The sequence below is a fragment of the Zingiber officinale genome, chromosome 2B, assembly GCF_018446385.1.
Source record: "Zingiber officinale cultivar Zhangliang chromosome 2B, Zo_v1.1, whole genome shotgun sequence".
In the NCBI taxonomy this organism is placed as follows: Eukaryota; Viridiplantae; Streptophyta; class Magnoliopsida; order Zingiberales; family Zingiberaceae; genus Zingiber; species Zingiber officinale.
Window position 1 is genome coordinate 91,468,988 of NC_055989.1, and position 13,270 is coordinate 91,482,257.

The following is a 13,270-nucleotide window of genomic DNA, read 5'->3' on the forward strand; positions in this document are numbered from 1 at the left end:
TTAAATTGGTTTGGTTTTCTAATATCGGTAGAATTTGTTTATGGTGTTATTAGATTTAGTTCTCATAGATTTGGTAAAGAAAGTCAGCATGGTTGACTTAAATGTGTGGTTGTGGTTTCTTTGCTTTTTGTCTATTATCAACCGGATACATCATTTGATTTATTTCCCCCAAATAATAATAAATATTATTATTATTATTATTATTTTTCATCCTAAACTAAATTACGGATATCATTTCATTTCTCTATATCTTTAATATTTAATATTATTTTTAAAATATTTATATTTATAATTTTTATATTCGAATATTAAATATTTGTGCGACTTTTACTAAAATTGGTTAAATCCTTGATATTTAATGTACCTCAAAATAGCTCATGAAAAAGGCAAAGGGCCACGGCAAATTTTGGGAAAAATTCCGCACTTTCTTCGATCGCCTCCAAAAGTCCACTGCGATTCGGTCCAAGTTTCTCCACTACATCGCATGCTTCTCGCTTTCTCTTCCCTTCGCCGCCCACATCCTGCGCCTCCCGGTACGTGTCTCCTCACCGTCACCGGACGATTCTGTTCTATCGCGATTATTCCGACGGAGGCTCGATTTGATTTGAATTTTGAATGTTCTGTTGTCGATTCATTGGTTTGGAGCTTCCGCGATCTTATTTCTCTGGATCCGGTTTTCTTGCCGATCGGAAGTTCCGAACTTTTTGGTTCTGTCCGCCCAAAAGTTGGCTTTTTTTTTTTTGGCCCGTAATGAAACGGAAACGTCCTGCTGTGTTTCTGTTTCTTCGATGATTCAGGGTTGTGATTCCTAGTCTTTGCCGTTTCATTTATTATGGTCGGTTTGCATTTCGTGCCATTTTGAGATTCTTCTGACCTCAGTAATTGACGCTTACAATTTCAAGGCTTCGAGTTTTTCTGATTTCTAAGAAAAGCTGATTGCGATCTTCTCTTCCAAGCCGAGTCTCTAACGTTTGTTTACTGAAGTTGGTAACCTTTTTTTTTTTTCTCTCTCTCTGCTGCAGCTCTATGCATCTGGTTTGCAATTGGCGGCTAAGATCATTTGACGGTAGAGAGTTGTTTTACCCTAATTTCCATCTGATTCTAGTAGCCTGATATGAAGGATCTCCCTCACATGCTACCTGCTAATAGAAGTCGCAGTCAGCCCAGGGCTAGTAGACCTTGGCCTCTATCAGGTTAACATTATTGCTTTAAGCAGACTCACTTGTCTTCTACTTAGTTATTTGAATGATCATTTTTCTAAGTTTTAGAATGACAAAGTTACACCTTTTGTGAATGGTTAAGTTATATAATTGTGGTAATGATAAAGTTACATCATGCAGTATATTTTTCTTTGATGGTGAACTTATTTTTATTTGTTTGCATTTGAAGAAGTTTGTTTAAAAAAAAAAAAAGAAGAAAAGGATTATCTAAGATAATTCAGATCCTTTATGCAACTTGTTAAATTATCTGAAATTTTTTTTCTCAAGGTTGTTCTGATGTTGACGATTAGTTCAGCTTGTTCCTTCTCGTTAACTTTTTTTTTTTTTTTTTCAAATTTTTACTGATCAAAATACTGGATTTTACTATTTTCTTCTTTTAGGCATGGACAACTCAGAGTCACGCCGCAGGCCACAGATTATTGGAAAACTTGCAATGGCATTCATGCTTACAGCCTTATGCATACTGATCTTAAAGCAGTCCCCAAGTTTTAGTGGCCCTAGCGTGGTATGTTTTATTCAATCAATTTGGGTAATTGTTATTTTTTATGATTTTCTCTTTTTCATGAAAAAAAACAATCAACCTGTGTAAAAATAAAACAATTTTGTCTATGGTGTAGTTATCTCTGCCATACTTTCTTGTAACTGTTTCCTCATCCTTATCATGATTTTTACAGTTCCTTGGAAAAGGATTATGGAGAGATAGTGATTATTCTATGCAAATATCATCAATTGCTACTTTTTTTCCTACATAATTCTTTCATTTTCCTTGTTCCTTATTTTCACTATGTTATAAGCTAGATTAGGTTCATCCTGATCCATGCTATAAATTCATACAATCTCAAAGTACCCTGTGAATTCACTATTGCTCAATTTACAGTTTTCTCGTCATGAGGCTGGAGTGACTCATGTCTTAGTGACTGGAGGTGCTGGCTATATTGGTTCTCATGCTGCACTTCGGCTTTTGAAAGACAATTACAGGGTCACCATAGTGGTATGGTAACTTCACTAAGCAGATATTAATGCACTACACCCCCAGTCTATTAACCATCACCTCTGTTGTTATAATTATTCCTTTTGGCTGATTTCAACAGGATAACCTTTCCAGAGGAAATCTTGGAGCAATTAAAGTTCTTCAACAGCTGTTTCCGGAACCTGGAAGGCTTCAATTCATTTATGCTGATTTAGGAGATGCCAGAGCTGTATCCTGACAATTTGACATTCTGAGAAACTAACATTTTACCTTTGTTGACATTTTGGCCAACAGTTGCCCACGAGTTTATTCCTTAACAGAACACTAGGTCAACAATATTTTCGAAAAAAATGCATTTGATGCTGTTATGCACTTCGCTGCAGTTGCTTATGTGGGAGAAAGCACACTCGAACCTCTTAGGTATGCCATTTATCCAATTATATCAGAAGACATGGTAACATTTTTACCTACGATCCATTGACAGTATTCTTTTCATGTTAAGCATACATTAAATACTAGCAACCAATGCACTGCCTTGTTGTGAACACAAGAGTTTGAGAGGTAGTATCTGAATTATTCAGTATTATAATATTGTATTTTCTATCCATTCTCCCTGATTCTAAGTTTGCTTTCTACTGATATTTTCTCAAATATAATAATTTCCAAATAATATTTGTTTCATGTAGCTCCAAAAGGTTTTGAGATCACATACATTTCCTTGTTTTCTTTATGATTACGATCATAGAACCGCTTGTGCTTCCTTGTGCAATAGCAGTGTTAAAGAATTGTAAATTACTGAAACTTAATCCTCCCTAGATCTATTTAGTTTAGTGTGTTCTCAACTTCTCATCACATGACATGCACTTCAGACTTTGTTTCATGGGAACAACCTAATTTCGTCGCTTAATACAACTTGAATATCAGTCTAGCAGTTGTTTATTTGATTTTTGCCTGCCCATAGGTACTATCATAATATCACATCAAATACTTTGGTAATTCTGGAAGCCATGGCAGCACATGGTGTTAAAACTCTTATTTACTCAAGTACATGCGCAACTTATGGGGAACCGGAAAAAATGCCTATTACAGAAGTAACTCCTCAGGTGAGAAACCATGCCTACTTTCTCGAAGAATTTCTTTTTCCAATATTTACTAATATTGTCGCACTCATGAACTTGGTTATGTTTATCACGTCATGTGCGATACAGCATCCTATCAACCCATATGGGAAGGCCAAAAAGATGGCGGAGGATATTATTTTGGACTTCTCAAAGAGATCAGACATGGCAGTCATGATCTTAAGGTCTCATTCTCTGATGATAATTTAAGACTGGCTAGCCTGCTTAGAGCACGATCTAATCTCTCTGTGTTGACAGATATTTCAATGTTATTGGATCAGATCCTGAAGGAAGGTTAGGTGAAGCTCCAAGACCTGAGTTACGCGAGCACGGGCGCATATCCGGTGCTTGCTTTGATGCAGCACTGGGTATCATACCTGGTCTGAAGGTATCTTCATCATCCTCTTTATGACAAAGTGAAACAACAGTGGATGTTAAATTTGCATCTGGCAAACCTCATTGATACAGATGCAAATATAAACAACAATCTTTTTACTGGCTTCACTTGTAGGTTAAAGGAGTAGACTATGCTACAAGTGATGGAACCTGTATCAGAGATTATATCGACGTTACTGATCTCGTTGATGCTCATGTGAAAGCCCTCGACAAGGCAAGGCCTAGCAAAGTCGGCATATATAATGTCGGTACTGGAAAAGGTGCCTTTCTATTTCCATTCCTGCATGTTCTGTAGAGCAAGAATACGGCAACAAAACAACTGATGAGTGTTCTGTGTTATATATCCAGGTAGGTCCGTGAAGGAATTTGTCGAGGCCTGCAAAAAGGCCACTGGGGTGAGCATCAAAGTCGACTACCTCGAGCGCAGACCTGGAGACTATGCTGAAGTTTACAGTGACCCGTCAAAAATCAACCGCGAGCTCAACTGGAGTGCCCGCTACACTGATCTTCAGGAGAGTCTTTCGATCGCTTGGAAATGGCAGAAGTCACATCCAAATCGTTATGAGTCGGAAGCAGCTGTGGCTCTCTGATCGGGTCGTTTCGATCTTTAACTTATCTGTACAATACTTCATAAAGATGAGCTTTTCGCTGCTAGCCAACTTTTGGTGCTCATTGAGAATGGATTCAGAGTATATATATATATATATATATAAATCTGTTATCTTACCATAGTGAAGATAGGAAAAGATAACTAAAGATTGAAGCTGATGATAATTGAATTCATTCATCAATTTGGCATATACTATTCTTTACTTATTATAAATGTCATTTTTATTCTTTTTCTCGGATCAAAATAGATTTGTGATGTTTTATTACTTTTGTAAACTTTGCTGCCAAAGAGAATTTTAATGATCATCCCTATCTTTATGACTTGTAAGATCTTTAAAGTCATAATATACTGGAAATCTTTAGCAATTATAGCAATATTCAAGAGATCCTTCTGATGATCTCTGTCTTTATAACTAGTAAGGTTTTTTTCTTGGGAGTGACCGGTTCGGTCGATAGAAATTTTTTATCGATCATCAAAATAAATTAGGAAGCATACGTGATGGTCAGACTAGGAAACGGTGTCTCATTTTCCGTCTTTACAATATAGACAATTAAAATAAATCAAATGGGAATTTTAAAAGTAAAAAGAGAGAGAAAATAGTCTAGCTCTCGACAATAAGGAACTGCAAAAAAAATCTGCCATAATTACAGTATGGAAAGTACTGTATAGAGTTACTTTGTCGTAACTACAGAATCTGACATTAAAAAAATAACGTAACTAGACATTAAAAAATAACGTAACTACAGAATCTGACATTAAAAAAATAACACTATGTATAGAGTTCTATTATGTCAAAATATTGAATTAAAATTATTTTAATATGATCACTCTCATTTGAAAATTTTTGTAATGGCCACTTTGTAGTAGTTGTCTTTGAAATTTTGCTTGTAGTAGTAGTTTTAGTAACTATCTAAGTAGCTCTTTTTAACAGCTACTAAATTACTTTTATAAAAAATTTAAAATTATTTTAGTCAAATTAAAAATATTTTAATAGAGTTTAATTATTTTAATTAAATTATAAACTATTTTGATATAATAATTTTGAGTATAATGTGGAACGCCATTTTAATTTTTGTTCAAAATTTAAAAGCAATAATAAAAAATAATAATTAGGATATTAAATAAATCGAGGAGATAGAGATCCAGAAGGCACGCACTGCTATTGGAGTCGGTTCCCTTCCCCCGAAGCCAAGCCAACTCCGATTCGTCTCCTCCGTTCCTCGTCCTCCCATCTGCTCCGTCGATGATCCAACCCATCCTCCATTGGCTCTCCTCCGACGCTGAGATCCTCCGCTAGGATTTCCCCTGCCGGATTTGAGGCTTCGGGGCCGAAGCTAGAAGGCCGGCCGCCAGCGCTGCCGTCGCTTACAATTGGGGAAATCTGGGCATCTGAGTTCCTTGGTGATTGATTTAGGGCGATCGGCTGCCAAACCCTGGGTTCTCTTCGGTAACTCTGGAGGTCCATTTTCGCCTGCCTGTCTCTTCTTAGCGGTTTAGGATTTTGTTGCTTAGACTAGTCGTTTGTGATTTCGCTCTTGGTTTTCGATTTTGATGTTTCCGGTTCTTCATCATGGCGTGTCTCGTTGGAGTGAGCATTTAGGCAAATGTTTTTAGCGGATGTAGTTGTTGCTGGTCATCGAATAGATAGTGTGAATATGTTCGATCTTCACCTTTTTTTTTTGTTGAAATGTTTCTTAGAAAAATAACTGTTGCATCCTGTATATGATTCTATCCTTGCAAGTAGGATGTTATGAAGCCATCCAGTTAATTAATGATACTGTCTTTTTTCTCCATTTGTGTTTATTCTAATTGTGTTGCACTGACATTTTTGTTCTTGTGAGCTTCTAATATGGTCACATTAGAAGTACATTAGTAAGTTTTGTAAATGTTGTTTATTTGGCCTGTTTCTTACATTATCCAAGGTGCAGCTCGTGATGAACATGAATCAATCATGTGATATGCATTGTTTGCTCCTAGTTTGTTAGTGTTAACTTTGATGTCTCTGTTGCCTCATCACTTTGCTGCTTCCTTACACTCTCTCCGATGCTTTCTAGATGTTTACTGATTAGACCATCTGTCTCACGAGGTATGATTAGACTAGTTGCAACTCATCTTAGGCAATAGTGCTACTAACCTTTGGGAATTACTTTATGCAGGAAACCTTTGAGTACCTATTTGCCAGTTTGGGCAGGTGTTGCATTGGTCCTGTGCGTAGCTATAGTTTGGCTGCTGAGATATATGGGATAATTCTGGCATTTCATGGGAGGTTTGGAGGATGATGAACCGGCAGCAAAACGTGTGAAAGCATCCTCCATAGAATTGAGGAGCCCCTGGAACACCTCATCTCTTTTAGTGCTCACTGGTTGTTCCGGAGCTACAATGGCTAGACCATTACCATCCCAGGGGAAGGAAGATATGATCGGTAGCAAAGGGGTTATTAAAAGGGTTGAGTTTGTTAGGATCATTACTCAGGCCCTTCATTCCCTTGGTTATGAAAAAAGTGGACAAATTCTAGAGGAGGAATCAGGTATTCCTTTGTATTCACCAACAGTCAATCTTTTCAGGAAGCAAGTGCTTGATGGAAAATGGGACGAAAGTGTAATCACATTGCATAGGATAAGTCTTCTGAATGAAAATTCACTGAAATCTGCTACTTTCTTGATATTAGAGCAGAAGTTCTTTGAACTCTTGGAGAAGAACAGGTTCATGGAAGCATTGAACACATTGAGAAGTGAGATTACTCCACTTGGCATCAATGAAAAGCGGGTTCATGAACTTGCTGCTTGTGTTGTCTCTCCTTCACAGCGTGTTTTACTTGGGTTTGCTAGCCTTGGAATAGAAAATTCAAATTCTAGACTAAAATTTTTGGATGAGTTGCAGAAGTTGCTTCCTCCAACAGTGATGATACCTGAGAGGAGATTAGAAAATTTGGTTGAACAGGCACTGAATCTGCAGAAAGAATCATGTTATTTCCACAATCCTCTCAGTAGTTCTCTCTCACTGTATACTGATCACAAGTGTGGAAAGGATTTATTACCTTCTCATACCATTCAGGTTTAGCAGTCAATCTATCCTTGAGTTATATAATTATGCCGCTTTTCCTTTTTATATTCATTTAAATACAACAAAAAGTTGCTATATGCAGAGTTACGTAGTTGAATAAAAGTACCAAACTGGTCGGAGTTGGCATGTGATAAGAGAAGGCAAGATGTTTCATCTTTTTAGTGATCTACCATAATGAATATACTAGAAATATGAATTCCGATGGAACATGATTAAAACATAGATGCAAGAGCTGGTGCTGTAGAATGATGAACTTCACTAAAATGGGATGATGCTCAAGTGGTTTGAACTTTGCTTTGATACTAGATAAATTGAATTCTTGGATGAATGACTATGGACTTGTAAACCAGCTGCAGATGATTTTTTATGATGTTTATAGGGTAATACCTGTAGTCGAGCAGTTTGATATGGAGGTCCTCATGAGTTATGACAACTGTCAATTGGATGCATGATGAATACAAGCAGGTTTGGGTGTGCTTCAAGTAATGGTTATTAGTCCAGGAATTTTGTAGCTGGTTGTTGGTTTTGATTACATAACTTTTAATGGTTTTAATTTATCTACAACTCGACACCACAGCTACTCATCAATCATGGAGAGTTGTTCTAGAACTTTATTGACTTAGCCTACTAGTTGTTTAATAAAATTGGAAAAGGTAATTTCTCTTAAGCTTAGTTATTTATACTCGTTGAGAAAGGAAAATGAAGCCTCTTTAGATATCATTCTTTTCAGTTTGTTATTTGGATATGATTGTCTGGTTTAAGGGAAGGAGAAAAGAGCATAGATTACGGGTAACGAATTTTTTCTTCCTTAACTTGCTATGATGTTAAATCTGAAAAGAGTACAAGAATAGACCTCCAAGTAAGATTGAAAAATGAATTACAGAAGAAGCCGTGAAAAACAACTTGCCATATGTGCTTAAAATACAAGTACATCTAGCTGTTACTAGTCTATCCTCATAAGTATTTATCTTCATTCTGTTATCATTAACATGCTACCATAATTTACTTTTTGTAATTGATTACAACCATGTTACATTTGGAAACTAAATGAATCTTACAATTGAGATGTACTGTCTACTTGCATCAGGTATTGCAAGAACATCAGGATGAAGTATGGTTTGTTCAGTTCTCTAATAATGGAAAATATCTAGCTTCGGCTTCAAATGATAAGTCGGCAATTATATGGGAGGTAATTATTAATATTGGTGTACCAGTTTTACTCCTACCTTGTGTGGGGTTTTACCTTGTAATTAACAGTTTGATTACATTCTCACTTATTCCACTTCATGTTTGACTAGCATAAATTGAGTTGGTTCTCTGTATCTGTCATATAACCTTTGTTCTTTCCTTTGTTATAATCATTCTTACTACAAGCAATTTGACATGTCTTCATTGTTCAAAGCCTCCTGCGCCTGACAAATTATGTCTAAGCCAGTTGTCATATTTGACAATGTCCAGTAGTAGGCACTAGTATGAGACAGTGCCTTCATTCCTTTTGTTGCTACTGCCTTGAATGCCAATTCTCTATCTGTGCTCCATGACAGATTGATAGTGGAAGTCAGTTTTTTTGATGAACTATGGGTGAGGTTTGCAGTGTCAATATGCTACACTCCCAGACTGAATAGAAATCTAATTTTACAGTTGGTCACGTATTTCATGTTAAACATGTCTGATATGCTGCTTTCCTGCTTAGTAGAAATTTTTACTGATCAGGAGGGAATCCATTTTGATTGTAGTTTTTCTATTCCTTTTTTATTCGTTTATTTCTTGCTGTTTAAACCTCCATCTAAATGAAGTATGAAGCATCATGAACAATTGCAGCTTACAATAAACTTGAGGTGACCACACAAACACTATTCAAAATTAGGGAAAAGTTTCCCTGATGATATTTTGATGGTGTTAACTTTGGTGAAAAAGAATACTGAATTGCATTCAAACGTGTTGAGATAATAACACATCACTTATACTTGGGCGAAACAAAACTTAATTAGTTAATATAGTTACTAACAATTCGATCTTAGATCAGCATACAATTAATGATGTCTTTGAGCTCATATCAGAACATCAATGAGAGAGGAAAAGGATGAAATGAAATGAGAATGAAGAGTGATCTCAGGAGCATATCTTTCGAGTGGGTTGCTCTGGGCTGTCATGAAATGGAGCGGGCTGCCTGTTCTGGGTATGAGTTCTCTGTTCTACCCTGATCTTGGGCTGATGCTGGACTCCAAGACATCTCCATTGCTGGATTTGCTTGGGCCAGGCTGTGGGCATATCCCAGAGGAGCCGGGCTACCAAGGAGTGGGCTGCTCTCCCCCTTGGGGGGTTGTTGATGGTCTTACTTTACAAGCTGGGTTGATTGACCTTGGAGGCTTTTGGGACTTCATCACATACTGGTTGAGGGGAGGGTCTTCTAGCTACGTGGGATGGTTGATGTTGTTGCATGATGGCTTGGCATCAGTTATGTTGGTGTATGAACTTGATTGGGCTTGTTCAATCCTGGTGGTACCTTTTTCTTGGATATAATATATTTTTACTTATCCAAAAAAAAAGATAGAGGAAAGAACTTCGACATCTTGGAGGAAGATGGATAAACTGAGGTTTTTTTTCTTCTATTGAGCTCTTCATTGGAGATGGACAACCAAATCAACCTTTTGCTCGAAGTAGCAAATTGAGAGCACGATAGTTAAAAGTCTTTTACTAGATAGGAGGAAAGGGAGCAAAATCAGTGTAGAGGTGGCAATGGACTCTGACTACCTCCCAAGAGCCAGGCACAACCTAGGCACGGACCTTATGTACTTTACACCTCAAATACCAAAAATGCTCCACTATTTTTAATGAAATAAATAAATTCTAAGGCTATTTTAGTTTTTCTATTAATAAAATGATTAAAAAAAATAAAATTCTTTTGAAAATAATTCATTTAAGTTCACTCATACTAATTTCTTATTCTCTTCTCTACTCTTTTATTACTAATCCTATCTCTTCTTTCTCTTTTTAACCCTTGAAACCTAGTGTTGTGTAATTGCTGAGAACATTGCTGTTGGCTATGATCTACTCATTCAAGCATGTAGACAAGAATTTCATATGTTCTAATCTCTGTAATCTGTACTTGTATAGATTTATGTTAATCATTAGTAATTGTTTAATATCAGTAACAGTATAAATAATTTAAAATTAATAAATATTTATTTTTTTAATATAATTTTATGATGGCCAGTTAATAAAAATCCAACTTTGTCATTCCAGGCTTGGGCCATGACCAACCCAAATAGCTCATTTGACATCTTTATTTGGTATTACTGTGTGAGGGATCTCTTAGGACGTTGACCTCTTGGTGGCGGCAGCCGTTAGTCCTCGAGAGCAACTCGGGTGTGTGTTATCATATGAGTAAGCTAGAAGGGATGATGCACAAAGTCTTTTGCTGCTTCTGCATAAGATCTTGCAATGTCTAACAAACACCCAATGATGTCTCGCGGTTCGGGATGGGTTTGCAGTGATGTCTCACAGTGTGGGCTAGAGAAGGCCACCATATAACCTATTGAGGAGATAGTTTGCGTTGATGTGTTGAAAACAAGGACCAATGGCTACCCACTATTGATGTTAGTACTTGTACACGTGCTGTGGCAACGATGGTGGCTTTCTTAGATGTAGGTGAAATTGCAAGTGGGAGGCAGCAACCTGCCCCTTGGAGAATACTTTTTTGAGAACCCTAATCATAAAGGGGTACCAGAACATCATGTTGTATTGTATTCAATGTGAGATAACCATCTTCCTGAATATATAGAACTAATAATTAGAAGACTATTGAAGGTCTAAACCTACTATGCCTAATAACCCTATTAAACTAAAATATGAGATGGGAAACATGTGTACCAGGAAAAATTTATTCTCCAGTTTCTGAGAATTTTATATATTGAATTTGTTAAGGTTTGGACTCATGTTTAATAATCTTAAGTGACATATATGATTTTACAGAACTTTATCCGACCATTTGGTTTTGCAAGTCAATCCCTGTGCTTATAAATGATATGCATTGCACCTTGTTAACTGTTTGCTAACCCATTGGAGTTTAAGCCAAGAGAGGGCCTTTTTATAAATAGGAAAAAAATTCTTTTGTGGTAATATGCTGATTTTTTTTCTGTAAAAGATTATCAACTTAATGAAAGGTGCTACTTTCAAAAAGGAAGTTAGATTTCAGTTTTCAGTTTTTAGTCAAACGTATGTTTTTGCTGAACTTCATTCTGGGAACTTTGTTCAGGTCTCAAAGTTAATGTATTAGTGCAATTATATCCATTGTAGCAAGTTAACCCCTTGCTAATTAATTGGAGGTTAAGTCAGCATTGAAGGTTTTCTTTAAATGAAAAAAAAGAAAAAGAAAAAGCAGTTTTTTTATAGTAATTTGTTTTTTTTATATTAAAAAGCTTTATCAACTTAATGATCTTTCAAAAGGGAAGCTAGCTTTCATTTTTATGATGTAAAATTTGTATTCCACTTTTGTTCAGGTTCATGAGGATGGACGATTATCATTAAAGCACAAACTGATTGGCCATCGAAAGCCTGTTTCAATGGTTGCCTGGAGTCCGGATGACTGCCAGCTTCTCACATGTGGAACAGAGGAAGTTGTAAGACGCTGGGATGCATCAACCGGAACATGCCTCCACGTCTATGAAAAAGCTGCCTTTTCACTGATTTCTTGTGGTTGGTTCCCAGATGGAAAACAATTATTCTCTGGTGTCACCGATAGGAGTATCTGCATCTGGGATTTGGAAGGTACTGAAATTGAGTCTTGGAAAGGGCGGCTAAAAAGCATGGCCTCAGATATGGCCATTACGAAAGATCACCAGAAGATCATAAGCATGTATAAAGAAAATGTGATTATGTTGCTAGATAGGGAGACAAAGACGGATAAACTGATACAAGAGGAACAGACTATTACTTCATTTACTCTCTCACATGATAATAATTTTTTACTTGTAAATTTGATAAACCAGGAGATTCATTTATGGAGCATAAAAGATGATCCCAGACTTGTAAAGAGATACAAAGGCCACAAGCGTAGCAGATTCTTAATTCGATCCTGTTTTGGAGGCATCGAACAAGCTTTTATTGCCAGTGGAAGCGAGGATTCTCAGGTACTTTGATTCAATATGGGAACTTTTCTGGTTTTTGATTATGCTAATGCCACATATTATAGTTGCTAGATTATATGACACAAACATATCAACATTTAAAGATGAGTAATGGCAAAGCAAAGTAATTTAGGACATTCTAGGGAGTTGTTTTATTTTACATAGTTACACTGTTAAAAATTAGCTTTATATGATTATGATGGCTTTTAATGTTGCACAATGGGTTATCTGGAGATCAGGTATACATATGGCACCGAAATAGTGGAAATCTTGTTGAGGTGCTCCCCGGGCACTCCAGTGCTGTCAACTGTGTCAGCTGGAATCCGACGAACCCCCACATGCTAGCGTCTGCAAGCGACGACTACACAATTCGCATATGGGGACTCAGCAAGGACAACCTGAAGTGCTATGAGACCCACAGCAATGGAGTTGCCCACTGCAATGGCAATAGTAAATGACAGTGGCTATGGTAAAGCCAGTTCACTGACATCCTTCATCAGTCTACTGATTTGTCTGTAAATTCTTTAAAACAATCTAGTCATCCACACAAACAAACTAAATTGCAATGAAACCATGCGCTTTAAACAATCCCGTCATCCCTTAAAATTGTTGTCTTGGTATTTTGCTGCTGCTATTCATCGTTTTTTAGGCAATAAGAATCTTTTAGAATGATGATAGAACCAACTTTAATTCTTCTAGTGCTAGTGCTATCCATCGCTTGGATTGAAAGGCTCACCTTAGGAATGTCAATGGTCGGATTTGAG

At 36.7% G+C, this 13,270-nt stretch overlaps 2 protein-coding genes across 3 annotated transcripts; both read left to right on the top strand.

Annotated features, from left to right (window-relative positions):
- Positions 1–369: 369 nt before the first annotated feature.
- On the top strand, positions 370–4,404 carry LOC122046340 (probable UDP-arabinose 4-epimerase 2). Of its 2 annotated transcripts, none has more exons than XM_042606987.1 (11): positions 370–592; positions 1,023–1,193; positions 1,601–1,725; positions 2,098–2,211; positions 2,312–2,419; positions 2,519–2,610; positions 3,152–3,293; positions 3,399–3,493; positions 3,567–3,696; positions 3,820–3,964; positions 4,053–4,404. In XM_042606987.1, the coding sequence occupies exons 2-11, from the start codon at positions 1,115–1,117 to the stop codon at positions 4,292–4,294; spliced, it is 1,272 nt and encodes a 423-aa protein (XP_042462921.1). In that variant the 5' UTR covers positions 370–592; positions 1,023–1,114; the 3' UTR covers positions 4,295–4,404. The 2 variants fall into 2 exon arrangements, with proteins under 2 accessions (XP_042462921.1, XP_042462920.1); XM_042606986.1 differs by having other exon boundaries at positions 370–533.
- Positions 4,405–5,455: 1,051 nt separating this feature from the next.
- On the top strand, positions 5,456–13,094 carry LOC122046339 (WD repeat-containing protein 26 homolog). The gene is made up of 5 exons (XM_042606985.1): positions 5,456–5,773; positions 6,471–7,368; positions 8,465–8,566; positions 11,880–12,509; positions 12,746–13,094. Exons 2-5 carry the CDS (start codon positions 6,574–6,576, stop codon positions 12,962–12,964), a joined length of 1,746 nt encoding a protein of 581 aa, XP_042462919.1. The 5' UTR covers positions 5,456–5,773; positions 6,471–6,573; the 3' UTR covers positions 12,965–13,094.
- Positions 13,095–13,270: the final 176 nt, after the last annotated feature.